General features: G+C 38.3%; 1 protein-coding gene across 1 annotated transcript; it reads left to right on the top strand.

Moving 5' to 3' along the window:
* Nucleotides 1-195: 195 nt before the first annotated feature.
* On the top strand, nt 196-12,875 carry LOC115747860 (protein FAR1-RELATED SEQUENCE 5-like). The gene is made up of 7 exons (XM_048273466.1): nt 196-2,530; nt 2,630-2,760; nt 2,826-2,891; nt 3,021-3,083; nt 3,173-3,217; nt 3,351-3,397; nt 12,707-12,875. The coding sequence occupies exons 1-7, from the start codon at nt 469-471 to the stop codon at nt 12,873-12,875; spliced, it is 2,583 nt and encodes an 860-aa protein (XP_048129423.1). The 5' UTR covers nt 196-468.
* The last annotated feature ends 1,036 nt before the right edge of the window (nt 12,876-13,911 follow it).

Here is a 13,911-nt window from a genome sequence, read left to right as displayed (position 1 = left end):
TACTTAGTTATGAAAACCTATAAGGTGCATAGAGATTTAGTCCAAGCCAACATTGTTCTTATATAATAAGAGCTTTACAATAAAAAGTACTGAAAACAAAAACCCAATCTTTATTTTGTTTGTGCAATTGAGTCGTGCTACTTAGTTTGTTTCAAAAGATATCTTTTGTTAGTAAATTGTCTCTGCTTGCATGTGGAGGACTTGCTTAAATCTGAAAAAAAAAAAAAACAATTGCTTATATTGTAGGGGTTTAATCAGAACGTATTGCAAAGCCAATTTTGTTGAGATTATCTTGGTTTCTCTACTTCAAAGATATCGGATGGCTGAATCAGAGGTAATTCCTCACTCATATTATGTGATGTGAAATAGTAACCGATATTATTTTACTTGTTAAAGCATTACATTAATTACTTTTTGTTCTTTTAGTTGCAGCATGAAACTTCCCATCTTGCACATATAATACGTGCTATGGAAAAAGATTTTGAGTTTGCAATAGGGATGATTTTTTCAAATGAAGTTGAAGCATATCATAAGTATGTGGCCTATGCAATTGGCAAAGGATTTGGAGTGAGGAAGGAAAATTTGTATAGAAATAGGAAAGGAGAAATTACCCGACGTACATTTGTGTGTAATTGTGAGGGGTATTCTGTTGGCTCATCCGATCAAGAAAAGAAATTTGAGAGATATGAAGTTAGATGTGGTTGTCTTGCTCGTATCAAATTTAAGGTTGATAATGGTGTGTATGAAGTCATGGAGTATGTTTCCGACCATAATCATGCATTTGTCCCGGATGATCAAAAGCATTTGATTAGATGTGGAAGAATGATATCCGATCCTTACAAAGGTGCTTTAGTTGACATGATTTCTGCTGGTGTTGGGGGGACTACGGCATATAAGGTTTTAGCAAATAGAGCTGGAGGGAGCAAAAACTTGGGTTTCATCTTGCGTGATAGTCAAAATATGATACAGACGGAAAGATCCAATGCTATAAGTGGGGGAGATTGTCAAAGTCTTCTAAATCATTTTCATTGCATACAAACGCAAAACCCAATGTTTTCGTATGCTTTGTATGTAGATCAAGATGGTAGATTAACAAATTTATTTTGGAGAGATAGCTTGTCAAGATTTGATTACGATTGTTTCGGTGATGTGCTGGTATTTGATACTACGTATCGTACTAATAAGTATAACATGATATGTGCACCTTTTGTTGGGGTTAATCACCATTGGAAGAATATTCTATTCGGTTGTGCATTTTTGTTGGATGAGACTGCAGAATCATTTATTTGGTTATTTGAGGCGTTTTTGAAGTCTATGGGAAATAAGGCTCCGAAAACAATGTTCATCGATCAAGACCAAGCGATGGCAAAAGCCATTAGAATTGTGTTTCCGAATACACAACACCGTTTATGCACTTGGCACATTATGAAAAATGCCAATGAAAACATTCCAAATCTTTACCACAATTCGGATTTCAAGGATAAATATTTCTTAGCACTTATGTATAGATGTAGATCGGAGGACGAATTTGAATGTACTTGGAGGAAAATGGAAGAGGAGTGGAGTACCGAGAATAACAGTTGGCTTAAGAGATTATATGGTCTTAGACATAAATGGAGTTTAGCTTTTGGTCGTGATACTTTTTCATGTGGTATAAGATCAAGCCAAAGGAGTGAGAGCACCAATAATGTTTTTCAACGTATGTCGACGAAGACATTGACTCTTGTAGAATTTGTCCATCATTATGAAGAACAAGTGAAACACATGAGAGAAATAGAAAGTCAAGATGATTACAATTCTCGAGGGAAGCCCAAATTGCAAGTTCCGAATAGTGGGATTTTGACGCATGCTGCTTCATTGTATACTCGTACCATTTTTAAAAGGTTCAATGAAGAATACTTGCAAAGTCTCTCCGAATTTATCTCAAGTACTACATTAGATGGATCGGTTCATTTGTATACTCTCAGGTGTTTGGGGATTCAACGTGAACATGTTGTCAGATTTGACCCCGCAAACTTGTCGGTTTCTTGTGAATGTAAATTATTCGAATCAAAAGGGTGGTTGTGTCGCCATGCCTTGAAAGTGTTGGGTGGGAACATCTTGATTACGAGGATTCCATCTTCTTATATTTTGAAGAGATGGACTAAGGGTGCCAAACAAGGTATTGTGGATTATGAATCTCATCAAATGTCACCGGGTGCATCTAAGTTTAATCGATTTTCCACGTTAATGCAACAATCTTTGGAATTGATGAGTTTGGGAGCTGAAGACGCAAATACTATGAAAATAGTGACGAAGAACATGGAAAGAGCAAAGGCTGAAATTTCATCATATAAATCAAGTGTGGTTGTTACCGATGATGCTAGTGATGATGATGATGATACTGAGCCTTCTTTGTGCAAGATTTCAGTATTGGACCCCCTTCGAAGGAAAGGAAAGGGAATGGGTTATGGAAGGCTTAAAAGTTCAAGTGAGAAAAAGAAGAAAAAATCTAAGAAAGGAACACCCTCAACGCGAATAGAAAGTCGAGGTGAGTGACATACTATCCTAGTTAATATAATTAGTTAAAATTTTCACTTATGTTATGTTACATGATTTCAATTAACATATTTATTACTTTGTAATGTAGAGTTGGTTGTCCAAGCAACACGTGACGAAACTCATTTCCCAGATTATTCGAGTAATCCAAATCTATTTCAAAGTGCCTTTTATCCCAACAACATTGGTGGACCTATAGTGAATCTAAATTTTCATAATCAGGTTTGTCGCTCTTAGTCCTCCATTTACAATTACGTTTTACTTATTTTGTTCTTTTTTTTGTATAGATGCAGCAGCCACCATACATCATGCCACCGGGGAATATGAATGGATTTTGCCCATTCCCTAGTCGGGTATTCAATAGTTTGGTGTATTAATTTAGTTATAATGGACTGTGCCTATATACAAGTACAGAAAAATTCCTTCTCAAAAGTTACATTCGTTTGATACATTATGCTAATTGATTTATTTATTTTATGTAGATGCAATCACCATATATCATGCCGCCAGGGATTATGAGTGGTTTTTCCCCGTTCACTAGTCAGGTACTTTTATTGAAATCATTTTGGATCCCAGTTATTTCTTGTTTTTGTTGTTGCTGTAATATTTATGTTGATGGTTTCTTTTGGATTAGATGTTGGAGTACCATGATAGATCTCGGGGGACCATTTTGAGTCAGGTACAACTTACGCTTTCTCTCGTGGAATCACAATTCAGCACTATCTATAATGTTGATAACAGATCATTTGAGACATAATTATCTTCGCACGTTGTTTAGTAAAATGTAAAGAAATTCGTTATTCTTTGTATAGGGGTCATCAAACTCTTTTCAGCATCTTGAGCATCCCGCAAGCAATAGGTATGACGTTGATACTCAAAAATTGTTCAGCTCCGGTTTACTTCTATATCAAACTTCTTGCGGTGTTCTATTGGCGATCTTGATAGATTCAGCAAGGGGTTGTAATTCTATCTAGTTCTTGTGCTGTGCAAAGAACCATATTATATGTTTGTCTTCATGGGAGTGAACAATATTGGAACGGACCATCTTGCTTTAAGAAATGTTTGTATAGCCTTAACTTAGGTTGCACTTTGTTTACCAGTGAAAGAAGGTAAAAATACAGCTTGTTCAGATTTATTTTAGTGGTTTTAGCAATTGAGTTTGATAGTTGTTAGTCCTTGTTATCTCTTGGTGACGCAGAGAACAATTTGATGAGCCGAAGGGCAATTCATAAGGCCTTTGTCCAGCTGCTGTTATGTTTTCTGTTACACAAGGTAAATGCGCAACTTGTGGCAAAACTGCCCATCCACTTGAGAAGGTATATTTTGCTTGTGTCAAAGAGTCTTGATATGGGTTATGGATCAAGAGGCTACCAATTTGATAGTAATGCTTTCTATAACAGTAATTTCACACGGAATCCTAGTTTTCGCATTGTTGGTAATTGCATGCACTGTTGCACGCTTTGTATGTATCTTCTTCTTGAATGGACATGCCTCTACCTTTCTCTTAACATGCACAAGCTTCGCGACTTGTTTTGTTTTATGCAAGTGTCGAATTCCCATTTAATGTTTTCCCTTCTTCTGGAGCTCTGAAGCACCCATGATAATTGCTTAGCATGTGCTTTCTTGCAATGAATTTCAGATAAGTGTATCTTTGCTTCTTGCAAAATGAGTGTAGGTGCTTTGAAGTTGCACTGTAACAGCTTTCTATATGATTTATCTATTCCTCTGCTTCAAAACTTTTTTTTTTTCTAATTGCTCGAGCTATGTGCCCTCAAGAAACAAGCGTGGCTAACTCTATGTTTATGAACACAAAATTGCAGGGGACTAGAGAGCCGGACCTATCATAAATCGACGTTTGATGTCCCGGGTTTTGACGGAAACGGTGGTTCTCTCTCTCCCACCCAAGTCAACGATCAATGCTTTTTGTTTAGACCGTGACGGTGGTTCTATGACGTCGACTCTTTGTGTTTAGACCACGACGGTGGTTCTGGCGTGAAAAAAAAAAAAAGATGAAGAAACTGGATTTGTCCGATGGGAAGTTGCATATGGATCCCTTTTCCATTCTTTTTCGTTGTTGAATATCATAGAAGAGATTGTTTAGGTGATTATACTTAGTGTAGAGACAGAAATACTAGAAAAGTCTTGCTTCTATTTTAATGGGCAATACAACAGCCGTCTAACATTTATGTCTATGGAGTATGGCGAGTCAATGCAAGTGCCCCGATGGGTATTACTTGAAATTTTGATGGAATTAGGGTAAATGAGGGAGAGAGGCAACGCCCCAATAGGTTCACCTTTCGTGTGTAGAGATGAGGAACTTGTTCAATAAAAAGCATGTTAATCTTTCCATGCCTTTCTCAAATCTTACCTTTGAGCTGTTTCCTTTTTGCGTAGCCGACTAATGTGACTGTTTCTTTTTTCCGATTTTTTTTGTCCCTTTCGACTTTTTTTTAACTTTTCTTTTATAAACAAAAAAAAAACGTTTCTGACTCTACGCTATATAAAAAAAAAGGCCTTCACATTAGAAAAGTATGAAACAAGAAAGTAAAACCAAGATAAGGTACGAATTATAAAAAACGACGTGAGTTTGCATAAAGCGAATTACCCCTTTTTTTTTTTTCGGCAATGCAAAAGCAAAGATAAAAATAAAAGTAAACGGGCGGATGAATTGCAAACTCGAATAATCGGACAGAAAACGTGATTGGGTATATGAAAAACTAAACAAGAATGGACATCGGTCGACCCCCATTGCAAAATCAGGACAAAAGAAACTAATTTGGCGGAAATGCAAAAGCAAAGATTGTTTGGTTCTTCCGGTTTTTTTTTGTCCCTTTCGACTTTTTTTTAACTTTTCTTTTATAAACAAAAAAAAAAAGCGTTTCTGACTCTACGCTGTATAAAATAAAAGGCCTTCACATTAGAAAAGTATGAAATAGCAAAGTCAAACCAAGATCAGATACGAATTATAAAAAACGACGTGAGTTTGCACAAAGCGAATTACCCCCTTTTTTTTTGCGGCAATGCAAAAGCAAAGATAAAAAGAAAACTAAACGGGCGGATGAATTGCAAACTCGAATAATCGGACAGAAAACAGGTATATGAAAAACTAAACAAGAATGGACATCAGTCGACCCCCATTGCAAAATAAGGACAAAAGAAACTAATTTGGCGGAAATGCAAAAGCAAAGATTGTTTGGTTCTTCCGGTTTTTTTTTGTCCCTTTCGACTTTTTTTTAACTTTTCTTTTATAAACAAAAAAAAAGCGTTTCTGACTCTACGTTGTATAAAAAAAAAAGGCCTTCACATTATAGAAGTATGAAATAGCAAAGTCAAACCAAGATCAGATACGAATTATAAAAAACGACGTGAGTTTGCACAAAGCGAATTACCCCCTTTTTTTTTGCGGCAATGGAAAAGCAAAGATAAAAAGAAAACTAAACAGGCGGATGAATTGCAAACTTGAATAATCGGACAGAAAACGTGATCGGGTATATGAAAAACTAAACAAGAATGGACATCGGTCGACCCCCATTGCAAAATAAGGACAAAAGAAACTAATTTGGCGGAAATGCAAAAGCAAAGATTGTTTGGTTCTTCCGGTTTTTTTTTGTCCCTTTCGACTTTTTTTTTACTTTTCTTTTATAAACAAAAAAAAATGTTTCTAACTCTACGTATATAAAAAAAAAAAGGCCTTCACATTAGAAAAGTATGAAATAGCAAAGTCAAACCAAGATCGGATATGAATTATAAAAAACGACGTGAGTTTGCACAAAGCGAATTACCCCTTTTTTTTTTTTGCGGCAATGCAAAAGCAAAGATAAAAAGAAAACTAAACAGGCGGATGAATTGCAAACTCGAATAATCGGACAGAAAACGTGATCGGGTATATGAAAAACTAAACAAGAATGGACATCGGTCGACCCCCAGTGCAAAATAAGGACAAAAGAAACTAATTTGGCGGAAATGCAAAAGCAAAGATTGTTTGGTTCTTCCAGTTTTTTTTGTCCCTTTCGACTTTTTTTTAACTTTTCTTTTATAAACAAAAAACAAAGCGTTTCTGACTCTACGCTGTATAAAAAAAAAAGGCCTTCACATTAGAAAAGTATGAAACAGGAAAGTAAAACCAAGATCATGTACGAATTATAAAAAACGACGTGAGTTTGCACAAAGCGAATTACCCCTTTTTTTTTTGCGGCAATGCAAAAGCAAAGATAAAAATAAAACTAAACAGGCAGATGAATTGCAAACTCGAATAATCGGACAGAAAACGTGATCGGGTATATAACAAACTAAACAAGAATGGACATCGGTCGACCCCAAGTGCAAAATAAGGACAAAAGAAACTAATTTGGCAGAAATGCAAAAGCAAAGATTGTTTGGCTCTTCCGGTTTTTTTTTTTCCCTTTCCAATTTTTTTTTTACTTTTCTTTTATAAACAAAAAAAAATGTTTCTGACTCTACGTATATAAAAAAAAAAGGCCTTCGCATTAGAAAAGTATGAAATAGGAATGTAAAACCATGATTAGGTACGAATTATAAAAAACAACGTGAGTTTGCACAAAGCGAATTACCCCTTTTTTTTGCCTTTCTTTTTTTTTTTACTTCCTTTTGCACTTTCACATACAAAAAGAAAAAGTATTTCTGATTCTATGTTGTTTTTAGATTACGAAATCTTCTAATAAAATAAAAATAAAAAACGCAAAACACAAACAAAATAACAGAACCCTAAGTCTAATATGAATCATCTTAAAGCACCGTGGGTTATAAACAAAGGGGTTTCTTCTTTTTTTTATTTTTTTATTTTTGGTCTTTCCTCAGAACTTGCATTTACAGAGAATCTATAAAAACCGCTTCAATGAGTGTTTTCATGACCGCAAATCTCAAACTTCGGGTATCGCAAGTAGCAAACTCAAACATAGATACAAACTACTATGCACGCAAAATGATTTGAACTCAGTAGCAAAGGATGGATCAAACTAAATCCCAATGAAAGTTCGGCCCAATATGCGAGTTTGATATACTTGAGAAAAGCTGGGTTTGGAGCCAAACAAGTGGATACGCTTCATTCCAATCAGAAGTCTTTCATGTATGCACTAGAAAGGGAAAAGTATTCGGCCCTAATGAAACTAGGTAACGTGTAATTTTCAGCGCATCGATCGGTTCTGAAAATGGTTAGACGCACTCATTGAAAGAGCAACGCGAAGCAAGACATATGGGAAACTCCCAGTCACCGACCACGACTCAGATCAACACTTTTGCTGCAACAAAAACTGCAGTCGAACAAAACAGGGCCGTGGCCAAGAGGAAAAAGAAAACAATAGGATATAATATGGCACGAACAGATTCCATATTACTCAAACTAAAATGTTAACTTGACCACGAGTTCGCCGGACCAAGGGAATAAAAGCTCTTGGCCCGGCGAATACGAATACTTGAACACAAAAAAGAGAAAAGGAACAGGGGAGGATGAACCACCTGTTTTAGGTCAAACAGCAAACAACGGCCACAGCCTTCCCTGTTCACCGATACAGTTAGTATTCACTCATTCTCTCTTATTTTTATCTCCTTTTGTGTTTTTGTTTTTTTTTTTTTAAAAGAGAGAACGATCCCTTCACCCCCCTACGTTCTGCCTTCTCCTTTGTTTTATATCCTCCACCAGTTAACAGGTTCTTTTTTTTTTTGCCTTTTTTTTTTTTTTTGTGTTCTTATCCCTTCGGAAATTCACCTCCCCTGCACCGCAAAAGCTAACTCTCTCCTAATCCTCTCCTTCTATCTCAGGCGAGATTTTCTGCTATTTCTGTACAGCAGCTATTCTCTGCCGATTGCCTTCTGAACATCTGCCCAAAACAGCCTCTAAGAGTCCCCCACCTCAGCTCCACATCAGCTCAACCTTGCTACTTGCGTTTGGCCATGATTCTCTTCAACTGAATGAATTCTGCTCTAGCTTGCTTCTCTGCTCCAGCTTGACCCTCAGTAATCATTCTTCTCTGCCACGGATATATTTATATATATATTTTTTTTTTCGCAGCAACTTGCTCTGTAACTTGGCCTTGCAACTTGCTCTTTATCCATGCTGCAACTGATATTCGTATCCAATAGTCTCTGCTACAGATATTATCTCATGAAGTAGATAATATTCTCATATATTCTCTACTGTAGACGATATTCTCTGCGGTAGATATTCTCAGATATTCTCCGTTTGCAAATTCTTAGTGTAGATCTCTCTCTTTTTTAAAACGTATCATCATCATTTTTTTTTTTTTGCTCAATGACTCAATCCGACATCCTTCTTTTTTCTTTTTCTTTTTCACTTTTTTCCTTTTTCTTTTTAAAAGCACAATGGGTGTATTTACATGAATCGGCCTATTCTATTTGCGGAGAAAAATAAAATACAAGGCTGACAAAATTAGGTGTCAACACACTATTTACCAATCTAAGTTCACCCATCAAAAAAGGAAAATATAGGAAACGGTACATTGACACCTTACCAATTGCAATTGTTGTAATTAATTGGCAGGATGTTACCTTCGCTTTCATCACCATATTTTTTTCCTGCATTTGCCCAGTCATCTTTTAATCCATGATTTCTCAACACTTTAAAGTATTTTCTTTTCGTAAAAAGATTTTTATGAACAAAAAGTTAAGGTTAGAGAAACTAAGGTGCATAATTAAAATTTAAGGTCATTCAATCTTTTCCAATATTATGCTTACCCAACGTAGGTAACATGATCAACAAATAAACACGGCACCCACCACCGAGCACATATTCCTTCTTTCGAGAAGTATGAAATCAATCAAAAAGCATGGCCAAAGATCTATGGATTGCAAGAAAATCATGCAAAAGAAGAATTGGAGAACAGAACAAATCTTTCCAATAAACAATTGCTGGAACAAATTAATCAATGGGCAGAAGAAATGACCCATGTTACATCAGTAAAATTCTCAAAAAGGAGTGCCCTCTAGATCAACAAAAATATGGCCGAACTTGTTCTCACGCCGTAAAGCTGACGTGCTCTCAAGCTATTACATGGGATGACTACCGACAACCAAATATCTTCCCAAGTTTTGTAGAACATCAAGGCGATATCCGAGGAGGGCATAACTTTCAAACAATTTGTGCCCTACCCTCCGATACAGCCCTATCAGACCCTCCTCCCTAGTGACTGGACTTATAGTCAAGCGATCCTACAAGAGAAGTAGGACAATATCAGTTTTGAAAAGCTCATATGGCATTGTGAGACCACAAGAATTAAGAACGAATTAATAACAAATAATCATCTCCACACAACTCAAACAATGAAAAGCAAAAGTAAGCAAACACATTGATGCACACAGAATGGAAGCATAAGTTTGGATACCTATGGAAATTCAAAGGAATACACAAGAGTGCTAGCAATGCCGGCAGCTGCACAAGCAACGACAATTGGAGAGATCCGGGAGAGAGACACTATTCGGACAACCTAATTGCATATTGAAACCCTCATTCTGCTTCCACCGTTCTTGCGCAGATGTCATTGATTGTTTGACACACTGAAGTTCTCCAAGCTCAATTGCTTGTGTAGGAATGATGCAGAGCATATTGATTTTATTGCCAACCCAAAGTCCCAACCAATTCGGTATAACACGGGCAGCACCTTTCACTCCAAATAAGAAAAATTGCAACGACTATGCAGTCTATGATAGCGCCGGCGAAAACATACATCTATCAAACAAATTACCCTAAATCATGATGATTATTAACTCAATTAGCAGCAACTAAGAACATGTGTTATTTTAGATCTAATAAAGGCACGGAACAATTGTTCCGATGACCAATATATCATGACACATATATGAGTTATTTCAGATCTAACAAAAAAAAAAAGATACCCCAATTTTGTAAATTCGAAGTCAACTAAAAATAGTGGTAGAAATTTCAGATGCAAGCATGCTGTAGAGGGTAAATGGCTTTGTTTCCCTAATCAGAACAATGGTCTTTACAAAACTCTCACCAGCTTCAGTCGAGGAGCGAGCTAATACTGCTTTTGCATCCCACAATAATGAAAACCTATAAGATGCACAGAGATTTAGTCCAAGCCAACATTGTTCATATATAATTAGAACTTTACAAGAAAAAGTACCGAAAAAAAAAAACTATAACCTTCCACAGAATAGAGGGATTACTGGTAGTCCACGCACTAATGGTGTAGCCAACTACTGCAGTTACCCAAAGAGGAGTAAATCGGCATGAGAAAAGAAAGGAAAAAACTGAAATTCGTTGGTTAACAACAGGGATTGGGGAGAACACTTAAGTACGGAATACTTGTATTAGACGGTGAAGTAGGCTAGAGGCTCAACATTCGAAAAGTAAACTCATGTTAGCTTAAAAATCAAAATGCAAAGCATATAGCTGAATATAGATTAGTGTACACCATCACTTACAGCATCACTTCATCAGAGGCGTTGCTTAAGTTTTCTAATGCATATGCATACATATACGTAACGCACACAATTGCGTCCATTTAGATAGGTACACACATAGATAAACACAGACGGACAGGGGATACTTCATGATTAACCAATCATTTGGCAAAAGCTACGCCACTAGTTGCGCAAACTAAGCATTTCTAATTTGGCCAAAGTCATATATCTTATGGGGGCTAATGAACACCAAGCATTTATAATCTATGATTATCATCATCAGTCATCACAGTCACCTTCTTTGACTCGAACCATTCGGGTGCTAATTTTTTGCTTCAAGCAAAAAGGCTTCTCTTTTCTCAAGTAAAAGGAACATCTAAACACCAGAATCATCAAAGAAAATTCAACCACAGCCGCAAAAACACAAAGGCACTCGCATCAGCCTAATTAAAAACCTCCATTCACTCTTTTGCAAGCTCTACACTCCATGAACAGCAGAAATAAAAGTCTTCCATCTACCTTGAACAACAACTAAAACCCAAATAAATGCACCTCCAACGATAGCAAGCAGGAAGTAGAATCCGAACAAGTTAGGCTTGGAGCGGACTGGTCTTGTCGACCTCGTGCCGGTCCGGGCGGCGACGAGCTTCTAGAGGTCGCCGACGGTGTCGTCCCCGTTGCGCTTTACCCTCGCCTTCTTTCCCAGCCGATCGTTCAGCTTTTGACGGACCAGAGCTGTCTCTGCTAGGTCGAGAGTCGATTTTGGAGGGAGAGAGAGTAGGGAGTAGTCGCTGGGCATGAGACGAGGAGAGTGAGCAGAGTTGGGTTTCTCGATCGCGATTCGGGAGTGATGGAGAGAGCGGAGCGGAATCGCGTGTCGTCGAGAGGGAGGGAGGGAGAGAGAGCAGGGAGTAGTCGCTGGGCATGAGACGAGGATAGAGAGCGGGGTAGGGTTTCTCGATCGCGATTAAGGAGTGATCGAGAGAGCCTACCCCGAATCGTGCGTTTGGGAGAGAGGGAGGGAGAGAGAGCGGAGAGTGAATAGTGAAGAGAGACCGAGGGAAGGCAGAGAGCGCGTCTCATGAAGGAGGCGGGACGAAAAGAGAAGAGGAAGAGAGACCGCGAGCGAGAGTTAAAAATTTGGGCTGACGGGTGGGCCCGATTCGGACACGTGTCGCACATCCGAAAGAGTTGGATTTTTTTTATAGTGGAGAGAGAAACGCCCGCTGGTTTCAATTTTTCTGAGAGGTGGCCCCCACAATTGCCACGTGTCGCGCTCAGACTGGTGAGTTGGACCACGTCAGACTTACCACGTCTGTATGCAATATTTTCTCCCATAATTTCAGTCTTCCAAAAGCGACCATGCAAGGGGCACCCAGAACCCGTTCCTGCGTCCTCTCGGAGCTCCGTCTTGGACGACCCATCTCCTCAATTTCTCTCCTCACGCACCTTGGGTTCAATCGGCCCCTGGCATTTCCCGCCCTCCCAGTTTTCCGATCTTCGTGTGACGGCGATCTCCAATCGAACCCGGATTCCACCACCCACTTCGCATTTCTTGCGAATTTTCGAGCTTCCGAATTCTCTGAGGACCCGTTATGCCTCCATTCTTGTGGACCTACAAAGTCGGTGGTGGGATCGATCGAGACGCGCAAGAATTGGAAACGGCATGTGATTAAGCCTGCTTCGAGCTATATCGGTGGGTTCAGAGTTGCGATCAGACGCGATGTTTTAAATGCATTGTTGGTGTGAAAGCCCCTTCTATCCACAGACCGTCTGATGCAAACAAGGACCTCCGGATTCTAGGGGGGAGCTTGCATAGAGGTGACGCTGTGCAGACGATGCCATTTCTGGCTTGTCGAGATGGCGAAGAAGGAGGCGATTTGTCCAGCGTCTATGAAGAGAGGCGTGTTCTTGGGTACTACTGGTTATACATTTGAGTTGGTCCTTTTATGTTTGATTTTTGTGCTTAAAATTGTCACATTTTGATCAATGGGACTTTGGTCTGGGTGAGGGTGGCAATATAACGTAGTGGGTTGTTCTGATGCATGAGCTTGTTTGTGCCTGCATTCATGCTTCCACTGCTCTGTCTCTATCTCAGTGAAAGGTTGTTACTCCCAATGGTTTGTTTGGAGTAATGCAGCGACATACGATGATGTTAAGCCAAGCCTCATATTTATTTCTCTTCAGACTAAAAACTGTGTATTATTGCCGACCCAAAAAAAAAAAAGCTCTGTGGTATTGAAATTATCTTTTTCTTTCAGTATTGTTTGCATGCTTTACTATTTGAAATTTTCATTGGTGTTTATCTCAGATATCGTGAATGGTGAATGTGTGAATCTGCGTGTGTTATTCATTGCACTGATAAGCTCTCTCTCCTTGTCGTCACAGCGTTTGTTTTAAACCAAAAATACAAATTTTGGTGTTTCCTCTGCTTAGCAGGTATTCTCCAGTGAAGTCATTTGATGTTGGTGTCAGCACTCGGAGATGCTAAAGAGTTATCATGATGGATCTTTGATGCCGAGCTTGAGATTGGTTTCAAATTTTTAGTAGAAACTTATGTGTCACATGTAGAGTTGAAAAGACCTCAGTACATGAAGGTAAATTGACTCCCAGACTAACTTCCTTGCGCATAATCATGTTCCCTCATGTCACTGCTAGGATGAATATCCTTGGTCAACCTACTTCCCGCTTCTATTTTGTTTCTCATTTGGTCGGTCCTGTGCCCTATCACTATGATCAGATTGGCGGAATCTGCTTTTCTTGTATTCTGAGTTCTATTGTCCAATCAAAACTATAGTTCATCGTCAGTATCAAGTAGGTGTTGAAAGGATTGTGCTTGAGCAGCTGCCCTTGTACAAATACATGAATTTGGACACTTGATATATTGTCCATTTTCCATTTTTGTATCTCTTCCCATTGAATCAGGTAAAATTATGTTCATTTTGACAGAGATCATGACTTTGTAATGTCTAA

Source organism: Rhodamnia argentea, chromosome 2 (genome assembly GCF_020921035.1).
Source record: "Rhodamnia argentea isolate NSW1041297 chromosome 2, ASM2092103v1, whole genome shotgun sequence".
NCBI classification, from domain to species: domain Eukaryota; kingdom Viridiplantae; phylum Streptophyta; class Magnoliopsida; order Myrtales; family Myrtaceae; genus Rhodamnia; species Rhodamnia argentea.
Note: the sequence above shows the minus strand (reverse complement) of the source record. Positions and strands in the feature narration are given on the sequence as shown.